Source organism: Protopterus annectens, chromosome 3.part0 (genome assembly GCF_019279795.1).
Source record: "Protopterus annectens isolate FY-2018-M chromosome 3.part0, PAN1.0, whole genome shotgun sequence".
In the NCBI taxonomy this organism is placed as follows: domain Eukaryota; kingdom Metazoa; phylum Chordata; order Ceratodontiformes; family Protopteridae; genus Protopterus; species Protopterus annectens.
Window position 1 is genome coordinate 1766907025 of NC_056731.1, and position 16535 is coordinate 1766923559.

The 16535-nt window shown below is 38.3% G+C and overlaps 1 protein-coding gene across 1 annotated transcript in view; it reads left to right on the forward strand.

Moving 5' to 3' along the window:
• Positions 1 to 6582: 6582 nt before the first annotated feature.
• The window catches only part of LOC122797181 (shootin-1-like), a 1945876-nt gene continuing 1935923 nt past the window's right edge, over positions 6583 to 16535 (forward strand). The window contains exon 1 of the mRNA XM_044066002.1: positions 6583 to 6919. Coding sequence (XP_043921937.1) covers positions 6862 to 6919 — 58 coding nt within the window. The 5' untranslated portion in view covers positions 6583 to 6861. The remainder of the gene's footprint in view (positions 6920 to 16535) is intronic.

Sequence of the window (16535 nt, forward strand, 5' to 3'; positions counted from 1 at the left end):
GCTCTTTGTAAATCGACCATTTGCTGCTTTTACAAGCACATATTCATCGAGGTAACATCGGATGATATGGCAGTACTTCTGACTAACGAAGCCCTGAGTCACAAATCGGCCCTCAACTTGCAATGTGATCACTGGTTGGGATTCCAATTGCATAGTTGATGATAGTGCTGTTAGTTTTACCATTTCATGTTTCTCATTTTCTGCCATTTCCTGTCCCACCCATCGTCTTCACTTATACCTACTTCCCCATTCTCACTTTCTTCTTCTTCCTCATACCTCCATCTACGTCTTTTTGACCGTCATATAGTCATGTACCCGAAGCAACCATCGGTTTCTCCGGTCCTCTGCAATCTCTGGCGAAATGTCCTTTCTTACCGCAAAAAACACCCCCTCTTTTGCCTACCCTCGAAATCCTCAGAATGACTTATGCCTCCCTGTCCTCGTCCTCTTCCCTGCCACGCCCTCTTCCAGATTTGGAACCTTGAACTAACATTAAAGTTCCATCTTCACTAACTGTAAAAGTCTGGGCTTTTTATCCTTTTTCCTTCAGGTATTTCTCAGCATGTCTAGCATAATCCATAAGGGGCTGTAGTGTCCTGTGTGTGTCATATGCTTTTGTATAAAGTTACCAATGGCTGTCTTGCAGCCCTTTAGAATGCATTTTCAGTTGCTGTTCATAGGGCTAGTCATTTTCCTGATTTTCTGCCTTAATCAACCCACTATGAGCATCAAAACATTGTGTGAGATGTAGATAATTGTCTGGTTTGCCATCTGATTGAACGCATTGATTAATGCAAGTCCAATCTGCTTTGGGCTTCAATGTTCTTCTATTTTATCTAGAGAGTCTTTATTCTGGTTCTACACTTAAGTTAAACGTAAGGCTCCCCTTCCTCTGGTAGCAGGGGTCCCAAGTTCCATAAAATAAGGTGCCAATCAGGTCCTAGGATTTGCCTTATTACTTGTTCAAATTCTACAGCGTTTAATCTATAACTCATTCTCATGCCCCTACGCTTGTGCAGATTTACATATCTACTTTTGGATGGGGAATCCCTCTACCGCTCGGATATCACCACGGTCCACGGTCGGTAGACCAATATGGTAGGACCCTTCTGTGCCTGCTTGAGGATTTGCCACTTCTATCAGTGGGTATTCCTCTCCTTCCTGATCTACCTTCTCCTTAATTTTCCAGTGCCCTTCTCTCCTAATACTTCCAGTCAAGAGTGTTGGCAGGCTCTCTGTAATATAATACTTGGCGTGGGGGCCACCACCCAAGCCTGGGTTATGGTGGGTCCTGGTCGGGGGCACCTCAATAACCTGTGCAGGGTCTGGATACTGGATGGGAGGGGCGAGGGATTCTGGTGACTACGACTGACTATGGAAGTTTCATTATCTTCCTTTTGAACAAAGTACACATCTTTTCACTTGAATTACCACACCCTTTTTTCAAATTTTGTTCCTTATGTCTTTATTTGCTTCCTCCAGCCATTTCTGTGCCTGGGAATCCCTACCTTCTTTTGCTTCCTTGTCTTATTTCCTGCCTGTTTAGTAATCTTACTAGATTTTGACATTCTGACTTATTTAAACATCCACTAAACCCATGATCTTTTTCCATTTATCTAAATACTTTACATTCTTTGGGTGTAAATCAAACATAAACTTTTCATCTTCAGTTTTGTCGTCGTTCCTTTGAAACTGTTTTGTAAATCCTTTTTTGGCGCTGTTCCTGTTCCCATTTCTCTTGAAACTATTCCTGTTCCTGAGATCTCTTGTATATGGAATCTATTCACATATACTCCTTATACTTTGAGAAAATTAAATTTCTCCCTTGACTAGTCCCTTAAAATTTAAACAAAAATTCCAATCAGAAACAACAAAAAATAGCTTTTCTTTTGCTTACCTTTGTGATTCCTCCGCCCTGTTTGGATTGAATCTGGAAAGAGTGACTGGCCTCTAATTTCAACCTGTTTCAGTTGGAGGTCTTTCATTCGAGGAGAGCCTGATCTATCTCCACCTGCGCAGTTTTTCAGCCTTTCTCTTGTTTCGATTCGCGGGCACCTAGGGGCCACGCTACCAGTTATGCCAGTCGAAAGATTTTACTCTTCTAACATATTCTGGAAGAATCACACCAAGTTCTTGTAAGCAAGTAAAACAGCTTTATTTTACATGCATGGAGACCTGCTACATGATAGTAATATGCCAGCAGTCTGGCTACTTGTACTTTAAGTTCTCCTTATAAGAGGACTTTCATTAAAATTGATAGTTTGATTACTTGTTTTTACCAGCCAGTACCACAGTTATTCTTGCACCATTAACTTTCTTATCAGCAGTTTAAGATTAACTTCTGCATTCCTCAGTGATCAACATTTTCCAGAACATTTCAGTTTGTGAACATTTTTCTGCTTAACCCTTTAAATACAGAATACAAAATATGTTGACTTCAGTATTTTTCCACATTAGTCACTGAGCTCAATGGGGTAGTTTTTCTCTACAGAGATTTGAGAATGCCATGTTCTTTAAAAAACTGATCTCCTTTACTGAGAAATCTACTTAAATATACAAATTGGCCCTTCACTATAGTTCTCTTCATGAGTAGGGGATGTTGACTGTTGTAGTCCAGATAATTATTTCTAAAGGGTCTTTACGATAAATCCTGGAGTTGAGTGTTATAGACATTATCACAAGAAAGGTTAATGGCCAAAAAAATGAAGTGTTTTACTTACACCAGACATGAAAAAGTCAAGAAACCAAATGCTCTCTTTGATGTTTGAAATAAAATCATTTAATTATTCTAAGTGCCCAGCCAGAGAAAAAATAAATCATCAATGAAATGCTTGTAGAAATGTACTTGACTGAAAAATTAATGAGTGTGTCGGCTTCCCAGGAACTAAGCACTAGATTAGCAAATATATGTGTGTATATGTATATATATATATATATATATATACATACACACACACACACACACACATATATATATATATATATATATATATATATATATATATATATAAACAGATATGCACACAATATAAATAATATATACTCATTTCCAAAAGTCACTGGAAGAGGCAACAAAAATGAGAGGAGACACTTGAAAATATCAAATAGTGTATCACAGAGGAGGAAAAACACAGAGGGATGAAGCTTGGGTTAGAAAGAAACATGCCAGAACCCCAAGTAGGAGCGTCTAGAAAGTAAGGACTGACGTAGAAGAAAAGAAAGGAAGGCACCATGGAACTAAAGATGTTAAAATGAGTTGCATGGTGTAATGCTCTAATTTCATCATGCCTGCTTTTGATCACTAGTCTAATGCACTACCCAGTGATAAAGCACTACGATCAGTGACAACTGCTATGGAGAGACTTCTTTGGGGTGTTCACTGGCTGTGGATATGTTTAAGTTTTACATGCACTGGTTTTCTAACAGGGGACACGGCAAGCTTGACACAAGTCCAACATCACTTATCCTACTGCTGATTAGCTTTTGGTTCATAGCCTTCCACCGAGAAAAAAAAATTGCTTTGAAATTAATCTGAGCACTAATAACAGCTGTTATCTGTAACCATTTTAAATTCTAAATGTGTCAGCAGCTAAAATTAAGTCTGATAGCGTAAATCTGCGGTTAAGTTTTATTATTCTTTATTAACAGTCTTCTCTGAAATAGACCACTGATGTCATACTTCTGCTTCATTTCTTATTTTAATGTATATAAAATATTATCTCATGGACAAGTTTCATATACTGCACAGCCGAGTTACAGAAAGTGTAGAAAGTTAGAATACATTTCATTCTTTCTGTTGTCCCCAGTATACTACAAAGAGTATAGATGTCTCTTGTTTTCCAAAGGGGCTGAATTCCTGACTGCACTCACTTTTGTGCACCATTAAGTAATGAGTCCAGGCTCTGTAGAAGCAGCAGGGAAAATGATGGGAGTGAATGGCCAAAGTCAGTCAGTGTGCCCATCTCGTGAAGGGCGGCATGGAAGGCTCATTTCCTCATTAATGCCTGTCAGAAAGATGGATGGTAAACCTCAGGAATATAGGAAACAGGGAAATGGATTTTGCCAAGGAATAATGTGTCCACTAGCTACAGGATGAGGGCAGTTAGGAATGACCATACCTGCAAGCCAGTCTGGGCTATGCAGACATCCAAGGATATGTCAACCACTACAAACAGGAAGCAGCTGCATTAAATGAGTCAGCAAATGTGAAGAGGAAAAACCAAAAACTCAATACCCCTAGACAAGCAAATGAAAAGCATAGGTGGGCACTCAATCAATAAATAATAATAATAAAAAATACACTACCTAGGATAAAAGGAAGTAGAAGGTGAGAAAGAACATTGAGGTAGCATACACATGTTTATAGGAGTAAGAAGAGATTTAGAGGTAGAAACTCCAAGCAGACAACAGAATAGGAAATAAATATAAGACAGTAAGGAAGAGAATGACCGTATGGAACTGTGTTAATAAATAAGAAGCAAAGTCAAGGGAATAGTACAGCCGGGAAACTGGATTAGCAAAATGGGGAAGAGGGAACAGAGTAAAAATAAACAAAGCTTATTACAGTTTCGGCTCCTTAAATGTCTAAAAATATGGAGGACGCAATCATACAAACAATTTTTGCACAGCAGGCAAAATTAATTAATTCATAAAGAAAGCGACAAAGCAGAAACAAATCAGACCAAAGTGAAATACCTTAAACAATTAAAACCACACTAAGTAAACATCCTATCCATCCTAACCCCTCCTCCACAAGAAAACCAACAGACTTCTGCCAGGGCAAAAACACATTAAAATAGAAAAATGTTCTACAGAAGGTCACCACTTATCCTGCTCCATAACGGCCACTGTGGAGAAACAGTTAAGAGATATCTTTGGCAAACAATCACTACAAGAATAAACTCCATAACATATGGGACCACTGCCCAATTTGTACTGTATCAGCTTCTCCATGATGTCCACCGAGAGCATCCAATCAGAAGCCATCATTTGACACTCTTACAAGCCTAATATCACATTCAAGACTGTTAGTTTAACTTCCCATCAACAAAGAATAAACCCTACAGACCTGGCGCTTCATATATTACATCTCCAGTCACCATCCAACCCCCACAAAGTTGAAAACTTCAAACTGTAAGTAACACTGTAAATGCCCAGCTTTATTGAGTGAGTAGTGCCCAGAACTCCCCCAGTAAAGAAGACACTCAGTGCTCTTCTAACTTAGTAAAACTAGATTAAAAAAAATTCCTACACCCAATAAGCTCCTTCCCATCTCACATATCAAAAAATATGTAAACTTATCATTGAATGAAAACAGAAAATGTTTTTTGTAATTCTGATAGTTTTTTTAGATGAGTGGCATACCTAGAAATGTAAACCAGCAGAAACACACGTCCCAGAAAAATAAACACAACTTAAATCTTTAATGACCTGTGAAACAGCACATTTTCCTACATGTTCCTCAATCCTCACCATTATTGTAAAAGTCAAGAACTAAAATAATTATTTTTACTGTAAGACATTCTATGTTCAGCTTATTAGTGCAAAGTTATCTAAGTTTCAATGCAACCCCCCCCCCCCCCAAAAAAAAGAAAGAAAAGTCAGTTCCATGGGTTAGTAATCATGGATATCTTTTACTGCAGGGCATGTATCTCAACTGATTACTGCTCAAGTTCTAGGTCTCTCCCTCTTAACCCATTGTAAAACTAGTGGCCTTGGAGAAAAGGTGGTGAATTACACTTAAAGTAAATAATGACAATAATTTAAGGTGTAGGCTTCTTTTATTTCAGAACATTATATAAATTCACACTGTCTTATTTTGTCACTATCTCAAGTTAATATTGTTAACATTTTAAAAAGTGTCCCTGACTATTTCTGGATTTGTCTCCAATTCTGATGAGAGCTATGGGGGTGGTCAATGAAGCACAAATCAAGGGTATTTTTTTTTTCCTGCAGGGGTACATTGGCCATTAGCTTCCCTACCAATACCAGTATACCGCAGGGACAGTAAAGCAATGCACAGTGACTCAGTGCTTATAGTCTCCCACTTGGGTGCACTGTGTAGCTAACAAATCTATCACTTGACGTTCACAATACAGTGCATAGCCATAAACACTCTTCTAAATCCATGTATAACATTTAAGGTGATTAGTGTATCTACTTGTGCTGGCCATTTTTATACAACAGCTATTCCGACCGTGATCAAATATGTTCCACCCTCTCTGGAAATGCTACATTACACATCGTGCAATCATAAGCACACCCCGTTAAGTATCCTAGGTACAAGTCTAAAACCGCAGTTGTGTTTTTGACAGTGACTTTCCATATACTGTATTCTGGCGATTATTTTAAAGGCAGCAAAACTAATCCACAAGTCCATGTGTAGCAAAGTCATCTGGTCAGACATGAATCATACACAAGTAATCAGTCCTTCCACCAATCTTAAAATCCTAAAAAAAGAAAGTACACCTAAACTGTAAGAAATCTCTCAGAATGGCAAGTTTCAACTCGCGTGGAATTTAAAAAATATTCCCGCCAGCTATTCGATAGTCTTGAATTTTCCAAATTTAATCACAGGAGCAACATTTATAACTCAGCTATAAACCGGAAGTAAGACAAAAACATACAAAACCACAGTTACTCTGACTAAAAAGAGAACTGATTTTTTCGGTTATGGATGTGTAAACAGACGATACCGCTGTCAGCCTGTGAATGAGAGGAGATGAGGGCAACTTTCAACTGCAGAAATTCCGAATCATAAACTCCTGTATGTACGCAGGTGCACTACACAGGTAGTCTCACTTCCTGTTTTTGCAGCCCACCCATAACAGTGTCCCCTCTTTCTTTTGAGTGATAAGAGTCATGGCTGGATCAGAAGAGGAAAAACAGTTGGAAGTCATATCGACGTTAACTAAACAGGGTAAGCCAAAGGCATTAAATTCTGAGCACTGTCATTAGTACTGCATTTGTTTCCCAAAGCTTGTCACAGGAATTGCATTAGCACAAACCGAGAACGTCTGGAAAAAGGGTGGATCATCCTTTCATCATGGTGGAGGGAGGGAGGAAGGAAGGAATTAATTAATTTTATTATTAAAGGGAAAATAATTTTAAATCAGAGAGGTTAAATAATTGCAGCACTTCACTAACAGTATTTTATTCCTTTATTTACGTACAACATACGCATTTTGAGTTAGAATTTAGCTATGTAGAAAGAATAGTAATAGCTTTGCTTCCTTTTTGGAGGACCGGTTTGTTTCTTACAAATGTGGAAGGCTGGGATTTACCTGAATTGCTCTCTCATTTAAGTCGAGAGTGCTCGCTTTGGATGCATGGAAATTTTTATGTTCTGCTGAATAAACTGCATTTATGAAGTTGAAGAAATTAACCAGTAGGAAAAAAAACGGGTGGGATATTGTGTTATACAGAGCCATAGTCTGGCTGGATGTTCTGTTAGTCCCGGCGTTATTCTAGACTCAGAAAATATTAATTGTGCATATGAGTAAGAATGCTAGTAAATAACAGTCACTTAAATGCTTGGTCTTATTTCTATTTTTGTTCATCTTTGGGTAAAGAAGGCTGTTGCCACTTTCATGCTGCATTCAGACATTTCCCCCGGTTATTTTACACATACTCAGTATATGTTATTTGCTTTGCATGTTTAAGCAAGTTTTTGTACAAAAGTAGATGACAATGATGGTAAGACAAGAATCATAACTAAAGACTCACAGGATTTGCAAAACACTTTATCAATATTGTTATTAGGGTCACAAACCTGGGGGCTTTTTGTATGCTGGTTGATTTAAATCATATGTATGAAAAGCCATATCCAGTTTTAGGCACCAGCAAACCATGTAGTCGCTTGGTACCGCCTAGCTGTGGGGGACCATCAACCACAGACAGTTATATCTTGATTTGATATATTGTTATATTTGACAAACCAACAAAAACTAGCACAGCAATTTTCATAAACCTAACCTAGTAAGGTGAGTAATTTCAGCTGATTAGATGAAAAGTCCTATACTTTGGCACTACTACTTCTACTTTAAAATTCAAATGCATCTGAAGTGACAAGCTTAATTATGTGAGCATATACCCCCCCCCCAAGTATAGACTTAATGATTTTGTTAAATGTTTTGTTACCCTTTTGATTTATTTAAATCCTGCCAACGGATATACATTCCACTTAAAACTAATGCCCGTCTTAATCTATTTGTAGGTTTCACCCCTTTGGAAAGAGCTAAAAAACAAAAACTACATTTTCATGGGCAGAGCTGCTCATCTCCACAGAAAGTATAATGTCTTGCAAGAAAGAGCTGGAAACAAAATTAATAATAAAAAAAAGTCAACATTGTTGTGCCATTTTACAACAAAGCACTTCTAACAAAATACAGAAATGGCAGGTACTAAATACAATACACAATAGAAAATCTTGCACATTGTATATATGCATCGTAGTGGTTAAAATATAGTACAAGACAGTAATGGTACCAGAAAGATTAAGGCAAAAGAATGCCAAGACATTAACAGAATTCCTGAGACAAGGCATTAACAGAACCCCTGTGCCATCTATGCTGTACAGAAAGAGGCCAGTGTTGAACAGTACCACAACTGCTATAGTAGTAAGTTCCACATGGCTGGTGTTCTTTGGGCAAAAAGATTATGATAAGGTGACTTCAGCAGCATCTGTGGAACTACTAGTAGCCCCTGGTAAGTGAATATTATCACTTGGAGAGAGCAGTGCAACATAATATGCCCCTCAAGGTAAGAAGTACTGAGGTCTTGTAGTGACAAATAAACCACACCAGGATTTTGAGATCCTGTGATAATGAAATAGAAGTCAATGCAGACTCTCCAATACAGGTATAATGTACTAGTAACATGAAGCACCTGTAAGTAGCCTGGCCACAAAGTTCTGTACTAGCTGTAAATTGTAGGTCTTGGTTTCAGTGTCCTCTCCCTTCCCCTTTTTGAAAATGAAAGTAAGCTTCCACTTGCTCATTTCTTTCCCTCATGTCTGATATCTGGTACCTGACCATTGTTTGATTCCACATCACATGTCCCAAGGATGGTAGCTGTTCTTTTTCTATCGGTATGATGGCACCCAGCATCATCTGATGTAAGAGTAATACAATTTGGTTTCAGGTTGAGACCTGACTACTGTCACATTCATAATGTGGTTAGAATTAGCAATGCATCATTTGAGAAGGTCAAAGGACTGTGTTTACTAAAATGTCTTGCATGCTCATAATTGCACTGTTTTTCACTGTTTAACCAAAATATTTACTACAGTGCTCTTATGAGTGCCTTATAAATAAAAATAAAAAAAGAAATACTAAAAACCTTTGCTCAAACGGTCACTTCCAACAATAAACACAGGGCACCCATTTGGACTAAAAAAAGCCAGTTTCTCCATTTTTGATTTGCTTAGAATAAATGTCGGATTTGCAGGTGTAGACTCATTGTAAAGTATGACTTTAAATTCCTACAACATTTACAACTCCAAGAATAATGAACTAATTCATATGCACTCATTTCAGTCACTGTTTGGGGCATCCAAAGCCAAAATCTTCCCATTCATACCTTATATCTCCCTACTGTCCTTTCTTCACTTACTCCATTACATCTATCAATTTCTGTCCCCTGGCTTTCTCTATAAATATACCATATGTCTACTTTTTTCCCCAATTTGTATTGCAATTCCTGTTTGTATTATACCAACATACCTTTAATTTTTCTATAAACTGGCTAAATGTTTTCTAACTATTATATCATTTGCCATGTAACTTGGTTTCATATTATGTTTAATTTGGTGTATTTATTTAAACTGAAATTGTTTTTTTGTATTATTTCTAAAGGCTGTAAAATGTATTGTTCTTAGAATGTTTTATAATACTTTGGAGATTTATCCCCATGCCACTGCTGAAAATGGGTTCCTACTCAGATGGACTATCCCGGTAATCAAATGTGACTAAATAAGTAAATAATATGACATAATACAACAGTAAATACATACAGTAAGTGCAAGGGACAACAGAGTTTTATTGTTACATGTCTAAGTAAATGTTTATAACTGCTTAGCCAGTTAACAAATACAGAATTGGCACACTTACTACTGAGCAACATATTGGCCAAAGTAAAATTTAACCTCAATGAATGCAATATATGCTGTATCTAACTTAGTAGTACAGAACTGTACATGGAAGCCAAAAACAAATGTCTCTTAGGATGGAATAATGCAGGCTCATAGCTCACAGAATGGAATAAGGCAGGTTTATAGGTCATACTGTCTACCATTGCTTTGTAATCTGGCATGGCTAATAGTGAATCTGTACAAGGTGGCAGACCTCTGTTTAATGCAAATGGGAATTTTTCAGAAATCTCACTTCTTGGCATTTTGTATACCCTTCTTTCTGTGTACTCTGTGACAAGATAAAGCCTTCCTATTCCTTTACCCCAGGATATATTCCCATTTACCCATTAGTTAAGCTATACTGTATGCCTTACATTAATTTATGATTCCCAAATTGTGGGACTACTTTCTCAGACTATAAATGTTAGATTATGTTGTACTTCTTGTAGCCGTCATACCTCTATTGCTTTGTAGCCAGTTATCAGTAATTTTAAGTCCTGTTTTTTGTTTATGCCAGAGAAGTAACTCCTGATTTTACAGTTGTTCTATTGCTAATCACACTTTACTGTATTTTATTGAGGTTATGAAAGGTCTTAAACTACAAAAGGATGACTGTGATGTAGAAACTATTAAACCAAACCTGTAACATAAATAGTAAAGCAATTCCATTGTGCAATTAGACTAATTATAAGCTATTTGGCAAATTAACATTCATAATTGGGCTGTTGTACATCAGTTTAACACTTCATGCCTAGCTAATTTGTAACAGAAATTTATCAATACTGAGCAGTGTAAGCAGCTTCAAGATGTACATTTTGATCTACCCCTAGGTTGTTGCTAGGAGTCCTTTGCTGCTCATTTTATTTGTTGTCCCAGAAACAAATTTCAAAACATTCATGTAAACCTTTACTGTGATTTTTACTGTGAAACATTGAAGTTAAAGGACTATATAGCAGAGGCAACGTTGTCGCAAACATCAGGAGGAGGTTCTGGAAGTATGTGTAGGCTCCACATAATCCATTTTTTTTTAAATAATAAAACAAGAAGTACCACAGAGAGGTTGTATTGTCAAGAACAATTTCACAGTATATCAAGCTGCTCTTTAGTCAGGGAAGTGGTTTCAGTACACAGTAACTAATTATTGGGCTAACTCTGTCCCCAGTTGCAAGACCGCATAGGTGGAACTGTAGGCCTCAAAAAAAAAAAAAAAATTGCAGTTTATAATGTTTATTCCATTAGTCCCTTTAACCACTGCTTCTGCCCAGTTTTTGAAAAGGAAGGTAGAGAGGCTTGCTACCCCCCCCCCCCCCCCCACACACACACACCTTACTTAATGGTATGCATACTACACTACACAACAGAAGTTTTCCAACAGAAATGCAGATGCCTTTTCCTGATGCTTGTGCTATGGAAATTAAAAACACTGTGTGCCCAATTTACTTTTAAGGTCAGAAAATATGCATGTAAATACAAGCTGTTAACTTTTCATTCTGCCTATTTAGGATGTATAAACTGTAATGTTACACGGAGCTTCAAGAGAGTCTCAAAGTTTTCTGTACAAAAACAATAAAATAAATAATAAAAATAAACCAAACAGTCAAAAAGCAAAATATTAGAGACATCAGAAGGTATTAACGTGTCATTATTGTACAATGAAACATTCAACAGCAGACTTCTTTACTGTTAATTTAAAACATGAAGTACAAACCGTAGTATCTGATGTATGTGAATCTGCATATGGTGTTTTAGAAGTCCATTTACAAAAAAAAAAAAGTCAAAGAGGTACACAAAATGAACAGATGTAGCCCCCCCCCAAGGAAAAGCGAGACCTGTAGGTGTGACATCAGTGACATGCTCCCAGAAATGTAATAAATTACTGTATGCAAACTAAAGGGGGTAGCCATAGTAAAACATTGCTGGCATTTATACAGAAACAGTGGGATAAATCTTTAAGTCCTGTATTAGTCCTATACTGGTGTTAAATGAATATGGTCAAAACTCGTGTGTGCATATTGGTAGAATGGTGTTGACACTATGCACCAATGATTAAAGATTAATTTAATGGATGGCAAATTAATCTTCCTGTATTGAGCTGTTTGAGAAATTTCTGGGAGGGCCTTTGTTAAAATCCAGCATGTCTCTGTCTCTCTAATGTCATGAGTTGTTAAAGGTAGTGATCTTAGGCAGTGCATCTTAGCTTTGTTTGGGAAGTCTGGCTTCTTTTGTTACAGAGTCTGAATTGGCTGCCCCAGTGTTTTATGATTCCCTGTTGATTGCATACGTAGTAAGGTCTGTGCTGTGTGATTGTTTCTGCTATGTAACACTGTATCAATTGCAGTATTTGATTTGACCATGTTGTTTAATATGAATTCCATAACAACAGGTCTGGAGTCTGGCTACAAATTCATGTTCTGTACTCGTATCTCCTATATTTTTGTCTTCCTCAACTCCCATGATATTGACAACAAATACACATTTTTCAGATGTTTGCCTATATGTACTTAAGAAATGTACTCGTCATTTTTAGCTGTTGCCCCTATAAACATAAAAAAATTTGTTTTAAGAAGATTGTTCTTATTTCTGAGTATGTTGTATACAGATTTCTACTTTGGAGAAGTTAGTTTTAGACATTATAGGCATTAAGAACCTTGAAGTTTTTGATAGTGCATTGAGCCACATGCATCCTTTATGAGCATGTGTGCTTTCAACTCTGGGTAGAAGTGAATTATAATTCAGTTTATAGAGGTTATAGCCTAGGAATATTGGCCTTTCTGTGTGTCTGGTAGTACCCTCACGCATATTGCCTGTTCTGGTGCTGTTAAACCTTAAAGAAACTATAATGTTTTAAAAGGTAAAACTCTGTTGTTGTGAGGCATTGACATTTGTAAGTTTTGATGGTGCTTGGGAAGGAAAACAAAGCTAGCCATTTTAAGCTACTGCAGTTGGATTTTCATCTTATTCTTGCATAAGGCTTTTGTTTCCCTTTCCTTTTCTACTTTGCAAATAACTATCACTTAGTGCTGCTCAATGTACAAGGCATGGTTTTCTGCAATTATTGCACAACCGAAGTGTTAAAAGGAGTCAGTAAAAATGTGTTTATAGAAAAGCGAAGCAATAGAAAATGACTGGACTGCTTGTGCAGGACCAAGTGGCTTTGCTGTTCTTATTTAGGGATTACAAAAAAAAAAAAAAAAAAAAATTCATGTGTTGCTTTCTGTTGTTGGAATCCAAAGGTGAGTTTAGGGCATGTAGTTGTTCCAAAGGAGATAGGAAATGTTCCAGCATTTCTGGACAACAACAGAGTTTTACCTTTTAAAACATTATAGTTTCTTTAAGGTTTAACAGCACCAGAACAGGCAAAATGATACAAAAATCACTGAACCCACAGACATTGCCAACATACTGGCGGACAGGTTCAGTGCAAACTTCACCCCCCTCTCCCCCCCAAAAGGAGAGATAACTATCCCAGTGGAGTGTAGCCTCCCAGACATCTCAAATGCGCAGGTAAAAGCTGCTCTCTCTAAAGCTAAAAACACAGCATCAGTGGGACCGGATGGTGTCCCCGGCTGTGTGCTACACGAACTCAATGAGGAACTAAACCTGCACATAAGGCAGCTGTTTAATCTTAACCTTACCACAGGATACGTGCCCAAGGAGTGGCGTACGGCAACTGTGGTCCCACTCCACAAAGGCGGTGCCTCTACGGACCCTGGTAATTACCGCCCCATAAGCTTAACAAGCCTGGTCTGCAAAGCTATGTAGAGGATCATAATGGAACTCATAAACAAAGACATAGGGGACTTGCAGACATTGGACCCGACCCAGTTTGGCTTTGTCAAGGGCAGATCATGCCTTTTGAACTTGGTCGACTTCTTCGAAACAGTCACCAAAGCCATTGATGAGGGAAAGGCAGTCCATACAGCCTACCTTGACCTTGCAAAAGCTTTCGACACAATACCCCACTCAGGTATTATAGAGAAACTTACCAGCTTAAATGTAAACCCATATGTCACAAGATGGGTTGCAAACTGGCTAAAGGACAGAACCCACAGGGTCAGAGTTGCTTTCACCATGTCAGACTCCAAGCCGGTCACAAGTGGTGTCCCACAGGGCTCAGTCCTTGGCCCCCTGTTGTTCGGCATCTACTTCTCAGAAGTACAGGCAAACATAGGAGGACTATGGCTGACAAAGTTTGCAGATGACTGCAAACTGGGCACCATAGTGGAAAGTACATCGGACACAGATATCCTTCAGAGGGGTCTCACGGAAACTGATAGCTGGTGCCAGAGCCATGGCCTGAAGTTAAATGCCAAAAAATGTATAGTCATACCCTTCGGGAAAAACAAGGTAACCCCAAGCTACCATATAGGTGGCAATCCACTAAGCACAGAAGAGGTTATCAGGGACCTGGGGACCCAGGTTGACAGTGGCCTTTCTTTTGGCACTCACATTGCTAAAGTGGTTAGAAAGACCTTCTACATTGCCCACCTGATCATGAAGGGATTCACATCCAGATCAAGTGAGGTCATTGTTCCCCTGTACTCTTCACTTATCAGACCAATGATCGAAAGTACAATGCCCCATTCGGGATGTATCTCACCCGACACCTGCAGCAATTGGTGAGACCCCAAAAGTTCCTCACCAAAAGGATAAAGGGATTCCAAAATCTGTCATATGCTGCCAGACTGAAGAAACTCCAGCTCTATTCAGTCGCATACCGCCTGCTCAGAGGTGACCTGTGCCTGACGTACAAGGCCATGTCCAACCCGGAATTAATGGACATGCTCCACCTCAAAAAATCCAAATCTACCAGATCCACTAGAGCAAGCGACTTAAACCTTAGCACGGATATAAATAAGACATGCTGGAGGGATAGATTTGTCACTCAGAGACTCCCTATGCTGTGGAATAAAATCCCGGTCCATGTGAGGCAGAGCACCTCGCTGGCTCTGTTCAAGAGAAATCTTGACCGGTGGATGGGAGATCGTAGGTTTACCCCGGGAATCATCTCTGTGTCACTGCTGGACAGAGGCAAAACAAACTAATGGGCACAATATTTTTTAACATAAGGGGTGGCGTAAGCCACAAAACTTTGGGCTAGGCTTATAAATGCCTTAGGGCAGATAGCCTAGTATAAACCTATGAACCTATGGAAGTATGTACACAAGCAATGTTGAATGGCCCTTGCCTAGCAACCTGTCTGTGGTACAGAAGAATTCATAGCAGAAAAATATCGTCCAAAAATCATATGATGACCAGGTGACTGCTCAAGATCTCTGTTTCTTGCACCATTTGCCATCAGTCAGTCAAGGGTAATGGAGTACTAAATATCACTAGGTTTTGTAGAGGCTGAAAGTGGCAGAGAGGCAGCAAGGCTTATTCAGGTTAGAACATTTGGGACCTGAGGCCAAGCAAGATATAGAGTCCCAAAATATGTTTGCATTTCTTTGTGTTTGGGTTCCATGCATTTCGGCAAATTAGGCAAAGGTGCTTATTCGGTTTAATTCTTCTTTTACTGAAATCGGCTGTAGTTGACTTTTATTGACCACAGCTGTTCAGTAGAGTTGCAGTTGGTCACAGTTGTTGGATCAGAGGTAGAATGTACAAAAAAAGGGGGTGAGGGGCAAAGTGTTTGTGTACTACAAAATGATGATGAGGGGCAAACTGTTTTTCTTAGAAAAAATATAACCATTTTGTAGTACACACACAATCTGCAAAATTTGTATTGCACTTTGCTTACATGGGAAATGGCCTTGCATGTGTTTTTGAGGTTTTAACATTTGCTTTGTTTGTATTTTATGTAGTCTGTTTTACTTCATTGAATGACAGCAGGTAAATTTTACTTTAAACAGAACAGACTGCAGTACGGATGGATGTGTTGCCCTGTACAGAGTACTTTTCTTCATCAGCTGTGATATATAAAGGAATGTATACAATGAAGTCTTTTGACTAGTCATCTTATTTAGAAGAGTGTAGGGGTAGTGGTTGAAGCCATCCTTGTTCATAGTTTAAGACTCCACATTTACAGAGCATACTAAATGATCAGTCCAAGAATCTAGTGACATCGGAAATGTATTTATACAGCTTGAGTTATGTATATGAAGTTTGAGTTTATTCCATAAATGAGCAATGATGTAAGAAACCAATTTTAAACTTTTTACAGTTATGCAAAAACCAAGATGGTAACAAAGATTACTATCTTCTAATGATCTGATGGAATAGCTCTAAACTCAGCAAGATTCTATCTAAACTCCTCATTGTGTAAAGCTTTGAATCGTAAGCATAAGGTACCTCTTGGAAAGAGGTAGTGAATGGAAAATAAGGCTGAGTCAGTCTGTCAGAATGGTTTGGATCTTGAACAGCTTGTAGGCATCTAGTAAATTTTCTTTGTACTGTTTTTGAGGAG